The sequence below is a fragment of the Falco naumanni genome, chromosome 8 (genome assembly GCF_017639655.2).
Source record: "Falco naumanni isolate bFalNau1 chromosome 8, bFalNau1.pat, whole genome shotgun sequence".
Classification (NCBI taxonomy): domain Eukaryota; kingdom Metazoa; phylum Chordata; class Aves; order Falconiformes; family Falconidae; genus Falco; species Falco naumanni.
Window position 1 is genome coordinate 43,643,100 of NC_054061.1, and position 14,627 is coordinate 43,657,726.

Sequence of the window (14,627 nt, forward strand, 5' to 3'; positions counted from 1 at the left end):
TATTTGGTTTAACACCCACCCGTTGTATTTTGCACGAGTTTATTTTGCTTTGCCTGAGCTGAACTGCTCCACCTGATGGTGAGAACACTAAAATGCCCTCACTCATGCAATAAGGATTTATTTAAAAAAAAAATGTAATCTTGCACGAGCATTCAATGCTGTAAAGGTAGGTGTGCCTTAATCCAGGAGATTTACTGATGATGTTCTTCCCCCTTTATACTTGGCTGTAAAGCACTTAAGATTGTGTAAAGGAGTTGCACAAAGATCTTGAATCCACAGTTTTCTTTCATGTTTCTAGTGAGATACCTAGTGGGTGGGTACTTGTACTGTAAACAAGTGCTTCTCAAAGTCCAGATACTGCCAGAACCTGAGATGCAGCAGTGCTTTGCAAGACATGCATATCTGTTTTTGCTTATGCACAAAAAGGGAAATGCGGCTGCTTGGGAGCTGTTGATTTGATCATATTCTTCTTACACAATGTGGAAATACTTAATGGTTGAGTAAGTTGGGTAGAAGAGCTTGCCCACATGGTATTTTCTATCTCAAGTCCATTTAGTTGCACAGAAAAGGGATAAACACTAAAGAACTCTGAAAGAAACAGCATGCCTATGAGAAAGGATTTAAATGGCTTTCTTGTGGCATAGAAAAAGAAATAATCACACAAATCTTGTGCAAGCAGCAAAGAAACAGGAAGCATATCAGAGCTGCATGTTCCCAAGTCTTTTAGTTTGCTCAGCTTTTTGCAATGTATGAGTCTGTAGATGCATGCTACAGTAAATTTGTCTCTGGCAGCTTTCAAGTTGCCCTAACATATCAGACTCTTTTCTGTGTGATAGCAATATCTGTCATCTCTGGACTGTCATGTCTTTAGCCAGGAAAGCAAAAGATATGATTTCATATCTTGAGCTGATGTGACTGGGATAAAGAGTGGATCCTGTATGGAAGGATGCTTATATGTAACAGCATATGCAAGGAACATTCTTTAAAAATATTTGAATGTTGGCAGACTGAGGCCAAGATTTCCTGTGCTGTTGAGAAGATAATGTGAGATCTGACCACCTAAGCACAAGCTGATTACATTCAGCCTGTACTCCTGCAAAAGTAAGGTCATGGGGTACCAACCAAAAAACTCTGTGAACAGGCAGGTTGCTCTAATTCATGCTGTGAAACTGGGGAATTTCCTTGTTGTATTCTGTTTTTATAGCCTCTATCAAAATCTGCAAATTTTAAGCTGTTCATGTAGTTTTGTCCTTCAATTGTATTAACCATATACATTTATATTGCCCAAAATGGTGTGTACAGACTTTTTTTTTTTTTCTTTCTTTTTTTCTCTCTCAGACACCCTGGCTCTGGAATACCAGACAGTGCTGGAACGGGTATCCATATCAGGTAAAAGTTACAGTGCTGCCTAAAAACAAACATTACACATCTGCAGAGCTCTGTTTTTAGTATAGTGGATCTTTGTGTCAATATGTTAGTGTGAATGAGCTACTCAGCATTTCAGAACATTGCTAGATGCTCCCCATCTTGCTTCAGTTCAAGTTGGGAAAGATGAATACAGCTGTCACGCCTGTTTTGAAATGAAGCACAGGCTCTGAAAACAGACCCGGGATATCTAACCATGAAAGCAGACATCTGCAATGGTGGTAGAATGGTCATTTTGTACAAAGTTCTGAGGATAGTGAAAGTTTTAACTAAGCCTGAGATTCAGTTGGTTGGGAAAAGCCAGTATTGTTCTCATAGCTGTTATACTGCATACAGAGTGAGACTTAATCCCTGGCAGTTGGTATCATCAAAGAGGAGTCTGAAGAGAGAAGGTAGGTTTCTCCTTTAGGCACTTATATAAGGTCTGTCTGGTCCTCGCCTCATGAAAGCCTGCAATGAAAGAAGGTAAAATTAATGAGAGAATTGAGATTAGTTTCAAGTTTTTATTTTCAGCAATGCCTGTATTTTCATGGATTCAAAAAGCAACAGTGTTTCTCTCTGTTCTAGGTCAAAGTATTAGAACTTAACTTCAAAAAAGGACTTAAGTAATTTATCTCCTTTACTAAGGAGAAGAATGCCACTGTAAGAGTGAAAATGCCCTTTCGGGTTGTGTCCTGCTGCACTCATTCCCTCTTTCAGTTTTCAAAAAAATTTTGCTTATTTGAAATTTGGTTTCCTTAAAAAATCTTCAGAAGAACAATAACAGTATACTTATTCCTTACTGCACTGCTAAGGTTTTAACTAGTTCCAGGAATATTTAATTCCTATGTCCAAGTTCTGGCCATGTTGCACAGAAGACAGCTGTTCGAATAACATGCAGGTGCTGCAGTAACACTAGGATTAACTGTAGCCCTACAACTCCAGAAACTATTCTCTGCCAGGGGAAGAAGGAGCAGGAGATGTGAAAGAAGGGTAGAAATTTTATCTATCATTATCTGGTTGAACAGTGGCTTTCAAAATTTGCATACCCTAACAGCTTTGAGAAACCTGTCCTGTGCTTTCCCTTAGTTTGTGCTACTGAACATAGTTGTTAAAGTATGGGATGTATTTAAACAGAGCAGTCAACCTGCTCTAAAGGATTCAAGGTATTTTTCAAAAACGGTAACTCCTGAACTCTGCCTTGGCTGTACCACTGCCTTATTTTGCCTCCTAGCCTGATAAAAGTGACTTTCAGCATGGATGTTATGAAAATCAGTGAATTAATTCAGTGTCCCCTTTTATTATTAATAATAATAACAATAACAGTAAGGTAGCCCTTTCAAAGAAAAAGTATCATCATGTGTATGGGCTAGGAATGGGCTTGGAAAAGCCAAGAGCCACCTATTTTCTTAGTGCCCTCTGTATAACAGAAGGCAACAAGAGATTAAAATTATGAAGTGCAGTTTTCTCTTTTGTTAAAATCAGAGGTAACAAAAGTTTCAAATACGACCTACTAAGATGGTCTTCAAAGTTTTTAATAACTTCTGAGGATAACTTTTGGTATCTTTTTTAATTAGTCTGATTCTAATTCTAAACCTGAGCTTGTTTAAAATGCTTTTTTTTTTTTTCTTTAGTTCAGCATCCAGGAGTCTTGATAGGGTTCATTGAGGCATTGTACTAGCTGCTATCCAAATATAATTGACACTGAATTGCAATAGCTCCAGCAAAGAGTTTACAATTTAAGGAGTCTAACCTGTAACCTGTCTAGGGCATATTGCTGCTTTTTTATTATTATTTATTTTATTTTCCCTAAAGAGCAGGGAGGAGAAAAAAAAAGTCATTGCCAGACTGGAAGGTATGAAAGGTATGAGGAATAGTATTGTCTGAAAGGCGCATAATTCCCTTGTGACAGTGGAGAGCCCTGGCCAGGCTGAACGGGAGGAGAACTGTGTTTAGATTTGGGTGCTCTTGAAGGTTGTGTACCTGTTGGAAAGAGTTCAGTGGAGACAATTCAGCAAGAATGACCAAAAATCTTGATCTGAGAAAGGTTGAACAGATTTGTTCATTTAGCCTCATAAGAAATACTGATTTAGATTGCACCCAAGGGCTGGAGGGTGAACTGAATAACATTAGTGAAGCAGCAGAAGAAATTGAATGGGGGAAATGTTGAATCTTGATCTCTCCGAGATTTTAAGAACAATCATTTGTCAGAATTGATATGGCTGCAGTCACTGGTACCTTTCAGTCCTGTTTTCTACTATTTTTGTGTGTTTACATGCAAGAAGAGATTTATTTATGACAAAAGACCATGAATCTTACTGATTAAAGAACATGTATTTACCAGACTTATCAGAAGAGCAAGGTCATTCAGAAAGTTAGATACAACTTTTAGAGGGTGGCCACTAAACTTAACTATATCTAAAATCATGCTACTGGTAGAGAGGGTCCAACAGAAAGCAAATCATCAAATAAAAGTAATTATTAAACCCATTGTGTCGGAGATAAAAATGTCTACTGGGTGCTAATCAGAATTAAGTATTGGGTTTTCAGTTTGGGGCTTGTTGCTTTATTTTCTTAACTGGATAAGATTTCTAATCTCTTATTTGCCACAAATCCTTTGTAAGTTACTCAACACAGCATTGCAGAAATCCAGCTGGACTTACTGTAAATATAGTCAAATGAATCATTCTGCTGACAATTTACCTATAAGCACAGAATAGTCCTATTGAATTTGAATCTATGGAGAACTGAAACCTAACATTTAAACTAAGTTAAACACACACTGTTGATCCTTTCATGGAGGGAAACCATGATATCTGTAGAATCTCCCTACATTATCAATATATATGGGTTTAGAATTACTAATGATATTATTAATAAAGCAGCTGACAATCTTTATTGTTTTATTTCCCCAGTGAGTTGTCTTGCAATAATGAGTATAGTAGTCTCATTGCTAGCTCATGTTCTTGTCCCTTTTTTTAATTATACCTAAATTAAATGCTTATTGGCAGTCTCACTAAGTCAGAAAAATATTATATTGGTCCAATAAATGGCTTTAAAAAATTGATTTTAAGTGTACACATTTTTCATAAAGCATAAGCATGTGTCTATGTTTAAATAACCTACATAAAGCATTCATGTGGGCACCTAAGGATTGTTTCTGAGCTACAAAGAACTGCTCTGCAAAAGGGAATGGTAATGAAAGAGGCAAATGAAATGCCTCTTGCCAATGGAAATAGTTCATGCCCTGCTTGGATGTAATGGTTTTGCCAGTGCAAACTGCTCTAGAGAGTTACGGTTCATCTAACCCCACAGGAGATGCCCTCAGGAGTTTCTCCTGTGCCAGTGCCCCTCTCTGTCACTGCAATGGAAGACATGACTAGCAGGGAGGCACAATCACATGGAAATTAGAGCAGCTCCTAGGACTGGCTGTTTTAGACTGGGGGCTGAACATCTTATGCATGCCACCAGTTACCTTCTTTGAAGTCACCCCAGATTGGTTTTGGTTATGTATAAGTTTCTGTGGCTTGTTATTTTTATTTCTTTTACTTTTAAACTTCTGTGTTAACCATATTGTATATCAAACAAGATGCCTGGATAAATTTATTTTATTTTCTTCTTTTCAATTATTGACATGTTCCCAGAAAATGGTTAAATTCTTTAAAAGTAGACTAAAGCTCGCAACATTTTAATCATGAGCAGATGAGATTATATACTAGCATTACTTTAATCTGCTCTAGCATTGTTTCTTTTGATGTACAGCAAGATATTTCAAGTAGTCTTTCAAAACTAAGACTTAGGAGTACTCAGAATTTACTTTGTTCTAGGTTCCAAATGGACAACATCATCATTTTTTGGTATTACAGTATTAAAATACTGTCAAGATTAAAACATAAGAGGAGGGTAGGCTGGGGAGCTTTATTTTTCCAGTGACATCAAAGTTTGAAAGAGGCAACCATCATAATTTTTCTTACATAGGATGCCTATGTATAATTTAGTAATCCCTTCATGATTAAATATGCCTCCTATATACCTCAGCTGCCTGTAATGTCAGTTAGACTCTATTAACCTTTTCTCATCTCCATATTTCAGCCACTGATGCCTGACCTTCATTATTACTACCTAGTTGAATTGTCATTCTACTGGTCCTTAATGTTTTCTCAATTCATTGACATCAAAAGAAAGGTAAGAACTATGGGACTAAAAACATTGAAAGCTTTAAGCACATATCTGTCTTGACTTCAGGAATACCAGTATTACCTGCGCAGATAACTGGAAATACAGTTCTTTTTAGTCACCACCTCTTGCAGATATTCATTACTGAGAAACTGGTGTTGAAGTGCTTGTCTTACTCTGTTCCTTGTTACTATGATGTGGGGTTTTTCTGCATGGGAAGAAGAGCCTGGAGTAATCAAATATTCAAGGAGAAATAGCAGCAGCCAAAAAAACCTGCTCTCATACAGTGACTTAAATGGAATTGAACACACAGTAGCTAGTAGATGTACGGTTTCTTCCAAGAGTTAAATGCTGAAATATCATTGATGGAGCAAGACTACCTCTTAAATTCACAGTATCACTTTGGTAAAATCTATGAGAGCTTTCAATTTATTCTACAAAGGGATGTTAAAAACAGGGATACATTTATTATAAAAAAGTGATGTTACATTTAATCGTACCTTTACGGTTATAACATTTCAAGTAGCTGAGCATTGCTATTAAGGGGATATTAATCAAGGAAATAAAACTCTGGACAGATAAAAAACATTTTTCTAGTTTCAGTAGCAACCTGTTCCATACTCCATCATCCAAGTTCTCTCCTCCAAGGAGAGCACTAGTCCACAGCAGAACAGGCAGCACAACAGTCATTCTATAACAGTCCACTGAGCTATTCTTGCAGGGGTTTGTTAATGTTGCAAAATTATTTAAAACATTTGGAAGAATTTTATAATATTTTATGTGCCTCCTTTTACTGCCATTTAGTTAATTGATTGTAGGCTATGCTAATCGAAGTATCCTTGTTTAATAGAATTTTAGCAGGAGCATAACTCTGAAAAGAGTAAATGAGCAATCCAGTATGTCCTGAATAAATTTGTTTGCTATTTGGAACCACAGTGTGCTGCTCCTGGAGATCTTGTGTCAGAGCTGCATGTATCGAAAAATATCCCTTTATTTGAATTTCCAAATCTTTCCAGAAGTAGAAGAAAACTCAGGAAAACATCCACAAATCTTAAATCCATATTGGAGGGTAAACTGTAAACAAAACAAGCAATTTAGGATTAAATATCCCTTACTGTTAGTCATGAGCTTGAAATGAGTACAACTTCATTGTTTCAAAAAACAGAGATGCAGAAAAAGAGTGCTGAACAAAGCTGTATGATAGCAGAGATGAATTTAAATCAAGAGTAGCATTGACTAATATCCATAAGCTGCAGGTGCCAGCAATACTGAATAGCCGTTTGTCAATATATCAACTAAAACCAAACCTCTGCAACAATGTTACAAAATTTTTTAGGTTATTTTTCTAGAACTGTGTTGTGTCTAATCAGTCTCCCTGCATTCATATTCAGCCCTCCCCACTGTGTCATTGGTTATATTTTATTTTCCTTGTGTACCTTGGAAGGGAGGAATATTTTAACAGCAACTGTTGCAATTGCAACAGTACTGCAATTTTGCAGTACAATACATCGTTAAAAAATATTTAATTGATTCCTGACTAGTTGCTTTGTTCATGTGAAAAGTAATCGGAGTCTACCCTAGCAGCATCTAGGTTCAGTGCTGAAGTGCACTTCTGAAAAGGGCCTTTGGGAGGCCAGTAATACCTTTCTCATTTAATACATCTCATGAGCAATTGCTATAGCTTTTTCCCCCATGACTTGGAGAGTTTGTTCCCATTGATGAGCTGAGCACAGAGCTAAAGCCCAATCCTGTCCATAGTCCATCTTTTGCAAGTCTGTTTCTCAGTTATGTATACATGACTTTTTATTAGGGAGACTTTGCAGCAGCCGACTGTGGAAATAGAATGGGAGATGGAGGTGGGGAAGTGGATTGCTAACAGCTAACACCCCTGCCACAGATTTGCAATGCTTAAAGCCAGAGCACCAGATCAAAGCATTGTCCCATGCACCTGCTGTGTCTGAGAACATCCAGTGTCCAGCAGAGAGCAGGAGTACAGTATCAGCAAGTCAAAAGCCTTTCATTATAAGGACCCTGCAGGAGACAGTGGAGATGCCATATTTATAAATAACCTATTAGATCACAGACCAGTTTGGACTGTGGAGACAGTTCTTTTTGTAGTGTAAGCGAAGTTGAGAACTAGGGGGATTAGACTGGAGAAATGCAGGCATGGACTGGTGTCATACAGTAAAACTGTTCTATAGTGGGGTGAGTGCAAGCTGTCAAGGAAACCCATAAGCTGAAAAATGTTAGCACTAGTATCTTACAGTAGTTGACAAAAAATAGTACAAGCTTGACAGAGGTACCAGCTCTTGCAGCACCGTAATAGTTCTCTTTAAAAAAGCAGGTTAGGTTAAAAAATGTGGAGACCTCCTAATGTACTCAATATGCAATGCATGAAACGGTGCCCGTATTAAATAAGGCTCTGTTTAACTGGAAGAAGCAGGAAATTTGCCAGCTAATATCAGTTGCTATTGTAATACTTCCTGACAGCTTATACAGAGCAAATTAACAGTTCTCAGCCTGAGAAACCTGTTGATGTTTTCATGTTACAGTGAGAGGAATACTTTTAGTCTTGGTTACCATTTTAGGCACTTTAAATTCAGCAGTGGCTGTGTTGTAGTGTCTGGGATGATCAAAAGTTCCCTGGGAGCCTCATGCACTGCAGGAATTCTGTCAACCACTTTTATGTAGCTGGGTTTCTCTGGAGGTGCAGTAGGTCCTCTCTGAGCACCAGCACTCGGCACTGGCCTGACTGCAGTACTGGTCTTTTACTTGCTGTGGCTCAAGAGAAATGTACTTGCTGTTTTCCATCTCTGTTATTCTTTTCTAATAGCAAATTCATAACTTCAAAATTACTTCCAATTGGTTTGCTGACTTTCAAATACCTGTTTGTCTTTATTTAGGTGTTATGAATTCCACCAGATTACCTTTGCCTGGCTGAATAGGTGTGAGCAGAATATTTAGGCTGTTGCACATACCTATTATTGGCATTAACACAGCAATCTGAGTAGATTAACTTTTATGGTTTTATAATGGCATGTTGTTTGCTTCATAAATATCTACTATGTTGATGTAATGTTGTTCTACCCCGAACGGTTTTCATTTTTGAAGACTGCAACCTAGTATAATTTGGGTTATTTATCATCTCTGTCCAGTTTCCCGTACTCCTCTTTTGTAGAACAGAATTAGATCAGGGAACTTTGTTACTCTTACAAGACTCTGATGAGTTTTAAAAGCAGGGAGGCTTATTTATATGCTTTCTGGATACCTAAAGTATGGCTTGATAGAAAAATATGACAGGTGTATTTAAGAGAATGTATAAAATTTCTACTCAGTCAGTGTTTTAACAGGTTTGTGGAAGATCTAGGAGACCTTTTTGTGTATTCACACCTTCTAGTTCCAAGCATTTGGCAATTCCTAGACCTTCTGTGGTTTACTTTTTTTTTTAAAATGACAGTTGGCTCATTCCCAAAATAACATGATTTGTAGCTGCTAATTTTCTTGAATATTCCATTTTGATTCTAGAAAATTTATGCTATGTTTCACTAAATCTGGATCCTAGATCTCTTTCTTCAGACAGCAACAAAAAGACTCATAGATTTGATTTATTTTGTTTCAGAGGAAAGGAATTTAGATTGTGTACATTTTACAGACCTTTACTAGAACTGTAATGGTTGAAACCTTTAGTGATAATCCCTTTCCTTCTTGATCTATAACATAGCCCATTTCCAGAAGCTGGAGTGACTAATGCAGATGATGTTTTGCCCTTTAGTGACACTAACGCTCCATAGCCACTTGGCAGTTTAGCCAGTGAGTGTGACATGCTAAACAAACATGGGTAGCAGAAGCCTTGATTCCAGAGGGCTTGTCCAGAAGTTGAGACCCCTGGGGTTTCTCTGTTGTCTGCCCTGTGTTCTTCCCACTGATGGTGTCAGTAGGTTCTTTCTTCTATTCTTAGCCACATATTTTCATGACACAGGCACATGACATCTTTCAGCAGTTACAGCTGGAGGCTATAAGTCTGCTGTAAAGAAACGCATCTTGCACAAACATACATACAGTTTGGAATACATTTCAAAAAAGAAAAAGCCCGTAACTGTACAGCTGCTCTTATGCTGTGTGTGGGTGAAAGTGCTTGAGTAAGCTGGGAAAACAAGTACCACTTGACATTACAGGGACTTGTACCATTAGTTACTATGTATTCATTACCCTTATGTATAATTAAAATCCAACAGGCAGCATCTTCAAAGCATAGTGTTAGTTACTGACATAAAAAATATCACAAACAAGAAAGGACCAGAATAATAAAAGTAGTCTTATTTATATCACTGCTACTTTTTTCCTAACAATTCTCAGTTGTTTCAGAGCTGGCAGAGTCAGATAACGGTCTCTTTTACAAAGCATTATTAGAGGAGTTCCCTGGACAGCATTTCTGTAAGTAGACTCATACAGAAGTGCGGAAGACTGCTGCCCAAGAGCATTAGGGCTGCTTAGGAATAATCCATATTGTCAGGAATGCCTTGAAGAGTTCCCAAGAGGGACTAGAAGTCTTGTATTTGTAGAACATGAATGTGTCAGCTGTGAAAACAGAGGTTTTCTATTTGGCTTCTTCCCCTGTTTGGACTGCTTGTATGCTAACATAATTGCAGTTAGAAGGCAAATGAAGAACAGTGCCATAGCATTTGCAGCTGAAGCAGGTAAAGAGCTAGGCTGCAGTATAGCCATATAGCAATGCTCATAGCTTACTTCTAATCCCAGGGAATAAGGTAGGTGCTTTGCTGTTTTGATTATGGTATGGTGAAATGGTCCCCATGTGTGGGTTTGTAGTTACTGAAATGACTAAGATGCTGTACCTTTGCTTTCGCTTAAGGCCCTTAGACAGGAAAAAATAGCCTTTCGTTCTCTTTTGTTCAGTCTGCTTTACAAAATGGATTTAAAGCAGTGGCTTGATATGACTGCTGAATGTATTTGATTGCATTTCGTGCTGCTGGTGAACAAATAACCCAGCTGAGAAATGTTGGGTATATACCAAACTAGGATACAGTTCCCTGCTTTTAGTCTTTTTTTTTTTCTTTTTCTTTCTTTTCTTCCCCCACCCCACCCCAGCTTTAGAGATACTGGCAATGCCCATTGATGAGCATCTGTAGGAAACAGGACCTTGTTGCATCTGATAGCATTAAACATAAAGTGATAGCCTGGAAGCAGGTCCTGTACCTATTCAGTTAGCGAGACTTCTCAAGCTACAGGTTTTTCTACAGACCCCAGGTGCACATTGCAGTGAAGCCATATGCTGGTTCTGAGAGGCAGTGGCACTGCACATCTTTGAAAACAGCGGTGCCTGCTACATGCTTGCTGCATTCCCAAAGAGAGGTATGGTGACACTGGGCAGTTATTCTTCCCAGTATTGGGCAGACAGCAGTCAGCAGCTGTAGCTGCTGCTTTTCCGGAGTTGACCCTGTGTTAGTGGGAGCTCATCAGCACTTTCCGTAGGGTCCTCGTCCTGCCTGACACACATACCCTTTGCAAACCAGGTGCTGCCTGTCTAAAGACTTCAGGGTTTCAGTTTTAGTTTCTCTGCTGTGGGCCTCTTAGCTGAAGACTGCCACAGCTCAGCAGGACTGGCCCACCAAAGCTGCCAGAAAGCCAAATTCCATCTCCCAAGATGCTTGATGAGCAGGCTGCCAGAAGTAGCTGCTGGTTCTAACTGCCTGGGTCTCACTCCCTTCAGACAGCCCTGCAGGACAGCCACTAGATCTGCTGAGAGCTGTGGTAGTAACTTTGTACCCTGCGCATGGAGAAACTCCCTGGTCAAATGATGCCTGTGATCTTTTCTTCAGGGTTTTGATACCACTTTCTCAAAACTGTGCAGGTAGTTCAGCAAACTCCAGCAAGACTTCTTTTTGACTGGCTTAGTGTCTTGCAGAGAAAAGTCTCATCTTTGCAGGTCCTGTTCTCTAAGTGATGATTCTGGGGTCTAGCCAAGGCAAACAATACAGGTCATTTCCTCTGCTTTGCCTGCCCCTTGGCACGTATCTGGGAATGTGATGTTACAGGGGTGCCGCTGCTCCTGGTATTTTTCAATAGTAACAGTTACTTGCTGGCCAAATAACTCAGTGTTACTGATGTGGAAACCAGCTAACCCGCATCATTTAGGAGGCAGCAGATGAGATCTGAGTAGGAGGAGCTGCACCAGCTCATTTGAAGACTTTTCTGACCCTGTTGCAGTGTGAAGACAAAGCAGCTTCATTAAAAACAAACAAATAAAAAACTGGAACTGGGATTCTCAGCTCTGTGAAAACTCTCAGTTATGCTTGGCAGGTGACTTGATAACTCCTAGTGTGGTGGAAATGTGTTTTCCATTTCTGTGTAGCTATTGGAACTTTTGTGAATGGTGCATTATTTTGCATATTGTGTGTTGTTTGGTGTATAAAAAATATGGTGTGATTTGATTTTTATGTACATATGCCTTTTTAAAGTAACCTCAGCCACAAATGTTTGCTTCAGCAGGTTAAATTACTATGAACTGAGAAATGTAGATACTGCCTAATTTTCAATAATATTTTTGCATTTTGTTAACATACAATGATTATTTTATTAAGAGTGACACATATAGCAGGGTATTTAATGCAGTTATGTAGCAGGATCTTTATATAACATAACCATAATGCTGAGTTTAAAAAACATCCATCCATTTTTACATAAGGGTACTGAATCTCACTGTTTGCTTCATTGTGGTTTTTTTTTGCTTTTTCCCTCTGCTTCTTGCTGCTCTAGGATTTTGGTGTCATGTTTACACATCACATTGTAGCAGTCATCCTGATAACCTTCTCATATGTAACCAATTTGACACGAGTGGGAACCTTGACCTTCTGTCTCCATGACGTGGCTGATATTGTCCTAGAGGTGAGATAATACATACATCATCAGTGTCTGTGCATGGTATTCACTATTCGCAGAGCTAGCATGTCAGTGGGTAGAATTATTTGCTATGCAGAACAAGGCTTTCCTAAGCAAAGAGTCCAGTTCAAGATAGTAATGGTGATTAATATAGTGTGTTTTCTTGCTGAAATATATTACACTTGTAGCAGTGCATTTTGTGACTTCAGGCTGGTTTATCCCTTGTCAAGTTGCGTGTACACAGCAGAGACTGGTAATGCATTCCAGGCCAGGGAGGATTACACACAGATATTAAATGTAACATGGTAAAATCAGAAGCTCAAAGTTGCAAAATTTGGAAGGTGGTGACTATGGGATAGAAGCTTCTGGTTCTTGATCCTCCTGACGTGGTGTGTGGGGCAAGAACCATGTCTCCAAAAAAGAATTAAGGTGACATGGTTTGTTTCTGCTGTGCTTTGCTGGGCAGAGGGTGCTGGACAATTTAGTGGCTGTTTCTGCATGGGCAGTGAACTGACCTCTATTCCTCAGGATTTTCCAGGTTCCCATCCTCCACATCCAGATGCCAGTATTAAGCAGTTGGCTTTGGAGAAGGAGGGATGACTGAAATTCTTTTAAGTCAAGATGGTCTGTAACTTCCATAATGGCAATTTAGAGGTGTTGTCATGCTGTATCCGCATCAGTTTTTAGACAGCTCTGGATGATGCTGGGATTGGGCTGTCTGTGAACTCTCAATCAGGATCAAACCAAAGTTAATAACTATTTTGTCTGAAATTATTTTTTATTAAAGTAGTTGCAAGGATCCTATTATGCAAGAATATAGTCTCACTGTGTGAATCGTGTTGCAGAATCAAAATCCTGCCATTCTGGTTTGATAGTGCTGCAAATCTGTTTTTTTATTTTCTAATCTGTTTTTAATCTAGAAGGCACATGACTGCCAGAGATAGAAAGCAACAAAGAATCTGGATTTCCTCTGTTAGAAAGAATTACATCTTTAAAGTGTATTTTTCTGTTTTAGCGATGTGTGTAGAGCCATTCTGCTAGCTGTGGGTTCACCCAAACTTTCTTTGTTCCTCTTTTTTCACGACCAGAAGGATGTACTTGAAGGTGTTCATTCCAGATCAGTGTCTGTGGAACGGTAAATCCACTGAAGAGCAGCTGTAATAGGCTATCTAAAACCTTACCTTAAACACAGTGAGATACATACTTTTGTTCAATTCTTCTGATCATTCACTGGCTAAGACAAAGAGAAATTGCTGGTATTCTCACAAATATTCAGCAAATACATGTCCCTGTGAGGCACATGCTTTAGAGGTCTTTCTAGTCAATTCAGTCTGTTCTGACTGGATATACTAAAGCTACTCTAAAGCGTAAGAAAGACAATTACAAGCCCTGAGCAATATTTACTAGGAGGGCCATTATGACTCCCTCCACAGACTTTCTTCTGCTAGGGCAGTGGGTTACAGCCCTGGTGCCATAAGAAAGAAGATGAACTATTACACACTGCTGACATTACTGAGGGGAAAGTCAGTGCAGAGGAAGATTACCAAACTGCAAAAGAAGCAGTAAAATATCTTGCCATGATGGGTCAGTTGTGCACCTGACCTGTTTTACATATTACGTATTTGTAAAAATGAAAAGCTATTTCCAGAGGCCACTAGACTTTCCACCTACCATTTCATAGTGAAACATGTCCAGTGGAAAGCTAGAATGCAACATTTTTGCTATTTTCATTGCAGAAGGTAGTATATATTGGTAGGAATACCGGAGGTGAGGTTTTTTCCATAGGTCTTGAGGCATCTGAAGGTACAGAAGTCATAACAGGATTTTCAGGAATCCTTAGCTGTTCTCTTAGATCTGAGTGCAAGTTATCTTGGAGACTCAAAGCAGCCTAGCCATGGCAGGACAGGCTGAACACAGAGTAATTTTCTTGTCTAGGAAGCCACTACATTAGTTTAAACTAAAATCTAGGCTACTGAGAGGCAACTTTCAGAATCCCAGCTAAGTTGTTTATGGGGTCCTCAGTATCTTTGCACTGCAGTACAGCTTGTGGGTTGGAGACACTGTGACCTAAACCTGCTAAAGCACTTAAAATCCTGTCTGTTTGGGGACCTTGAGACTTTTCAGCTTCGATTAATGAACACTGTGACAAG

The 14,627-nt window shown here is 38.9% G+C and overlaps 1 protein-coding gene across 1 annotated transcript in view; it reads left to right on the forward strand.

The window, feature by feature from the left end:
- The window catches only part of CERS6 (ceramide synthase 6), a 124,355-nt gene that overhangs the window by 88,224 nt on the left and 21,504 nt on the right, over nucleotides 1-14,627 (forward strand). Inside the window, exons 5-7 of the mRNA XM_040605016.1 lie at nucleotides 1,339-1,389; nucleotides 5,497-5,589; nucleotides 12,355-12,483. Coding sequence (XP_040460950.1) covers nucleotides 1,339-1,389; nucleotides 5,497-5,589; nucleotides 12,355-12,483 — 273 coding nt within the window. The remainder of the gene's footprint in view (nucleotides 1-1,338; nucleotides 1,390-5,496; nucleotides 5,590-12,354; nucleotides 12,484-14,627) is intronic.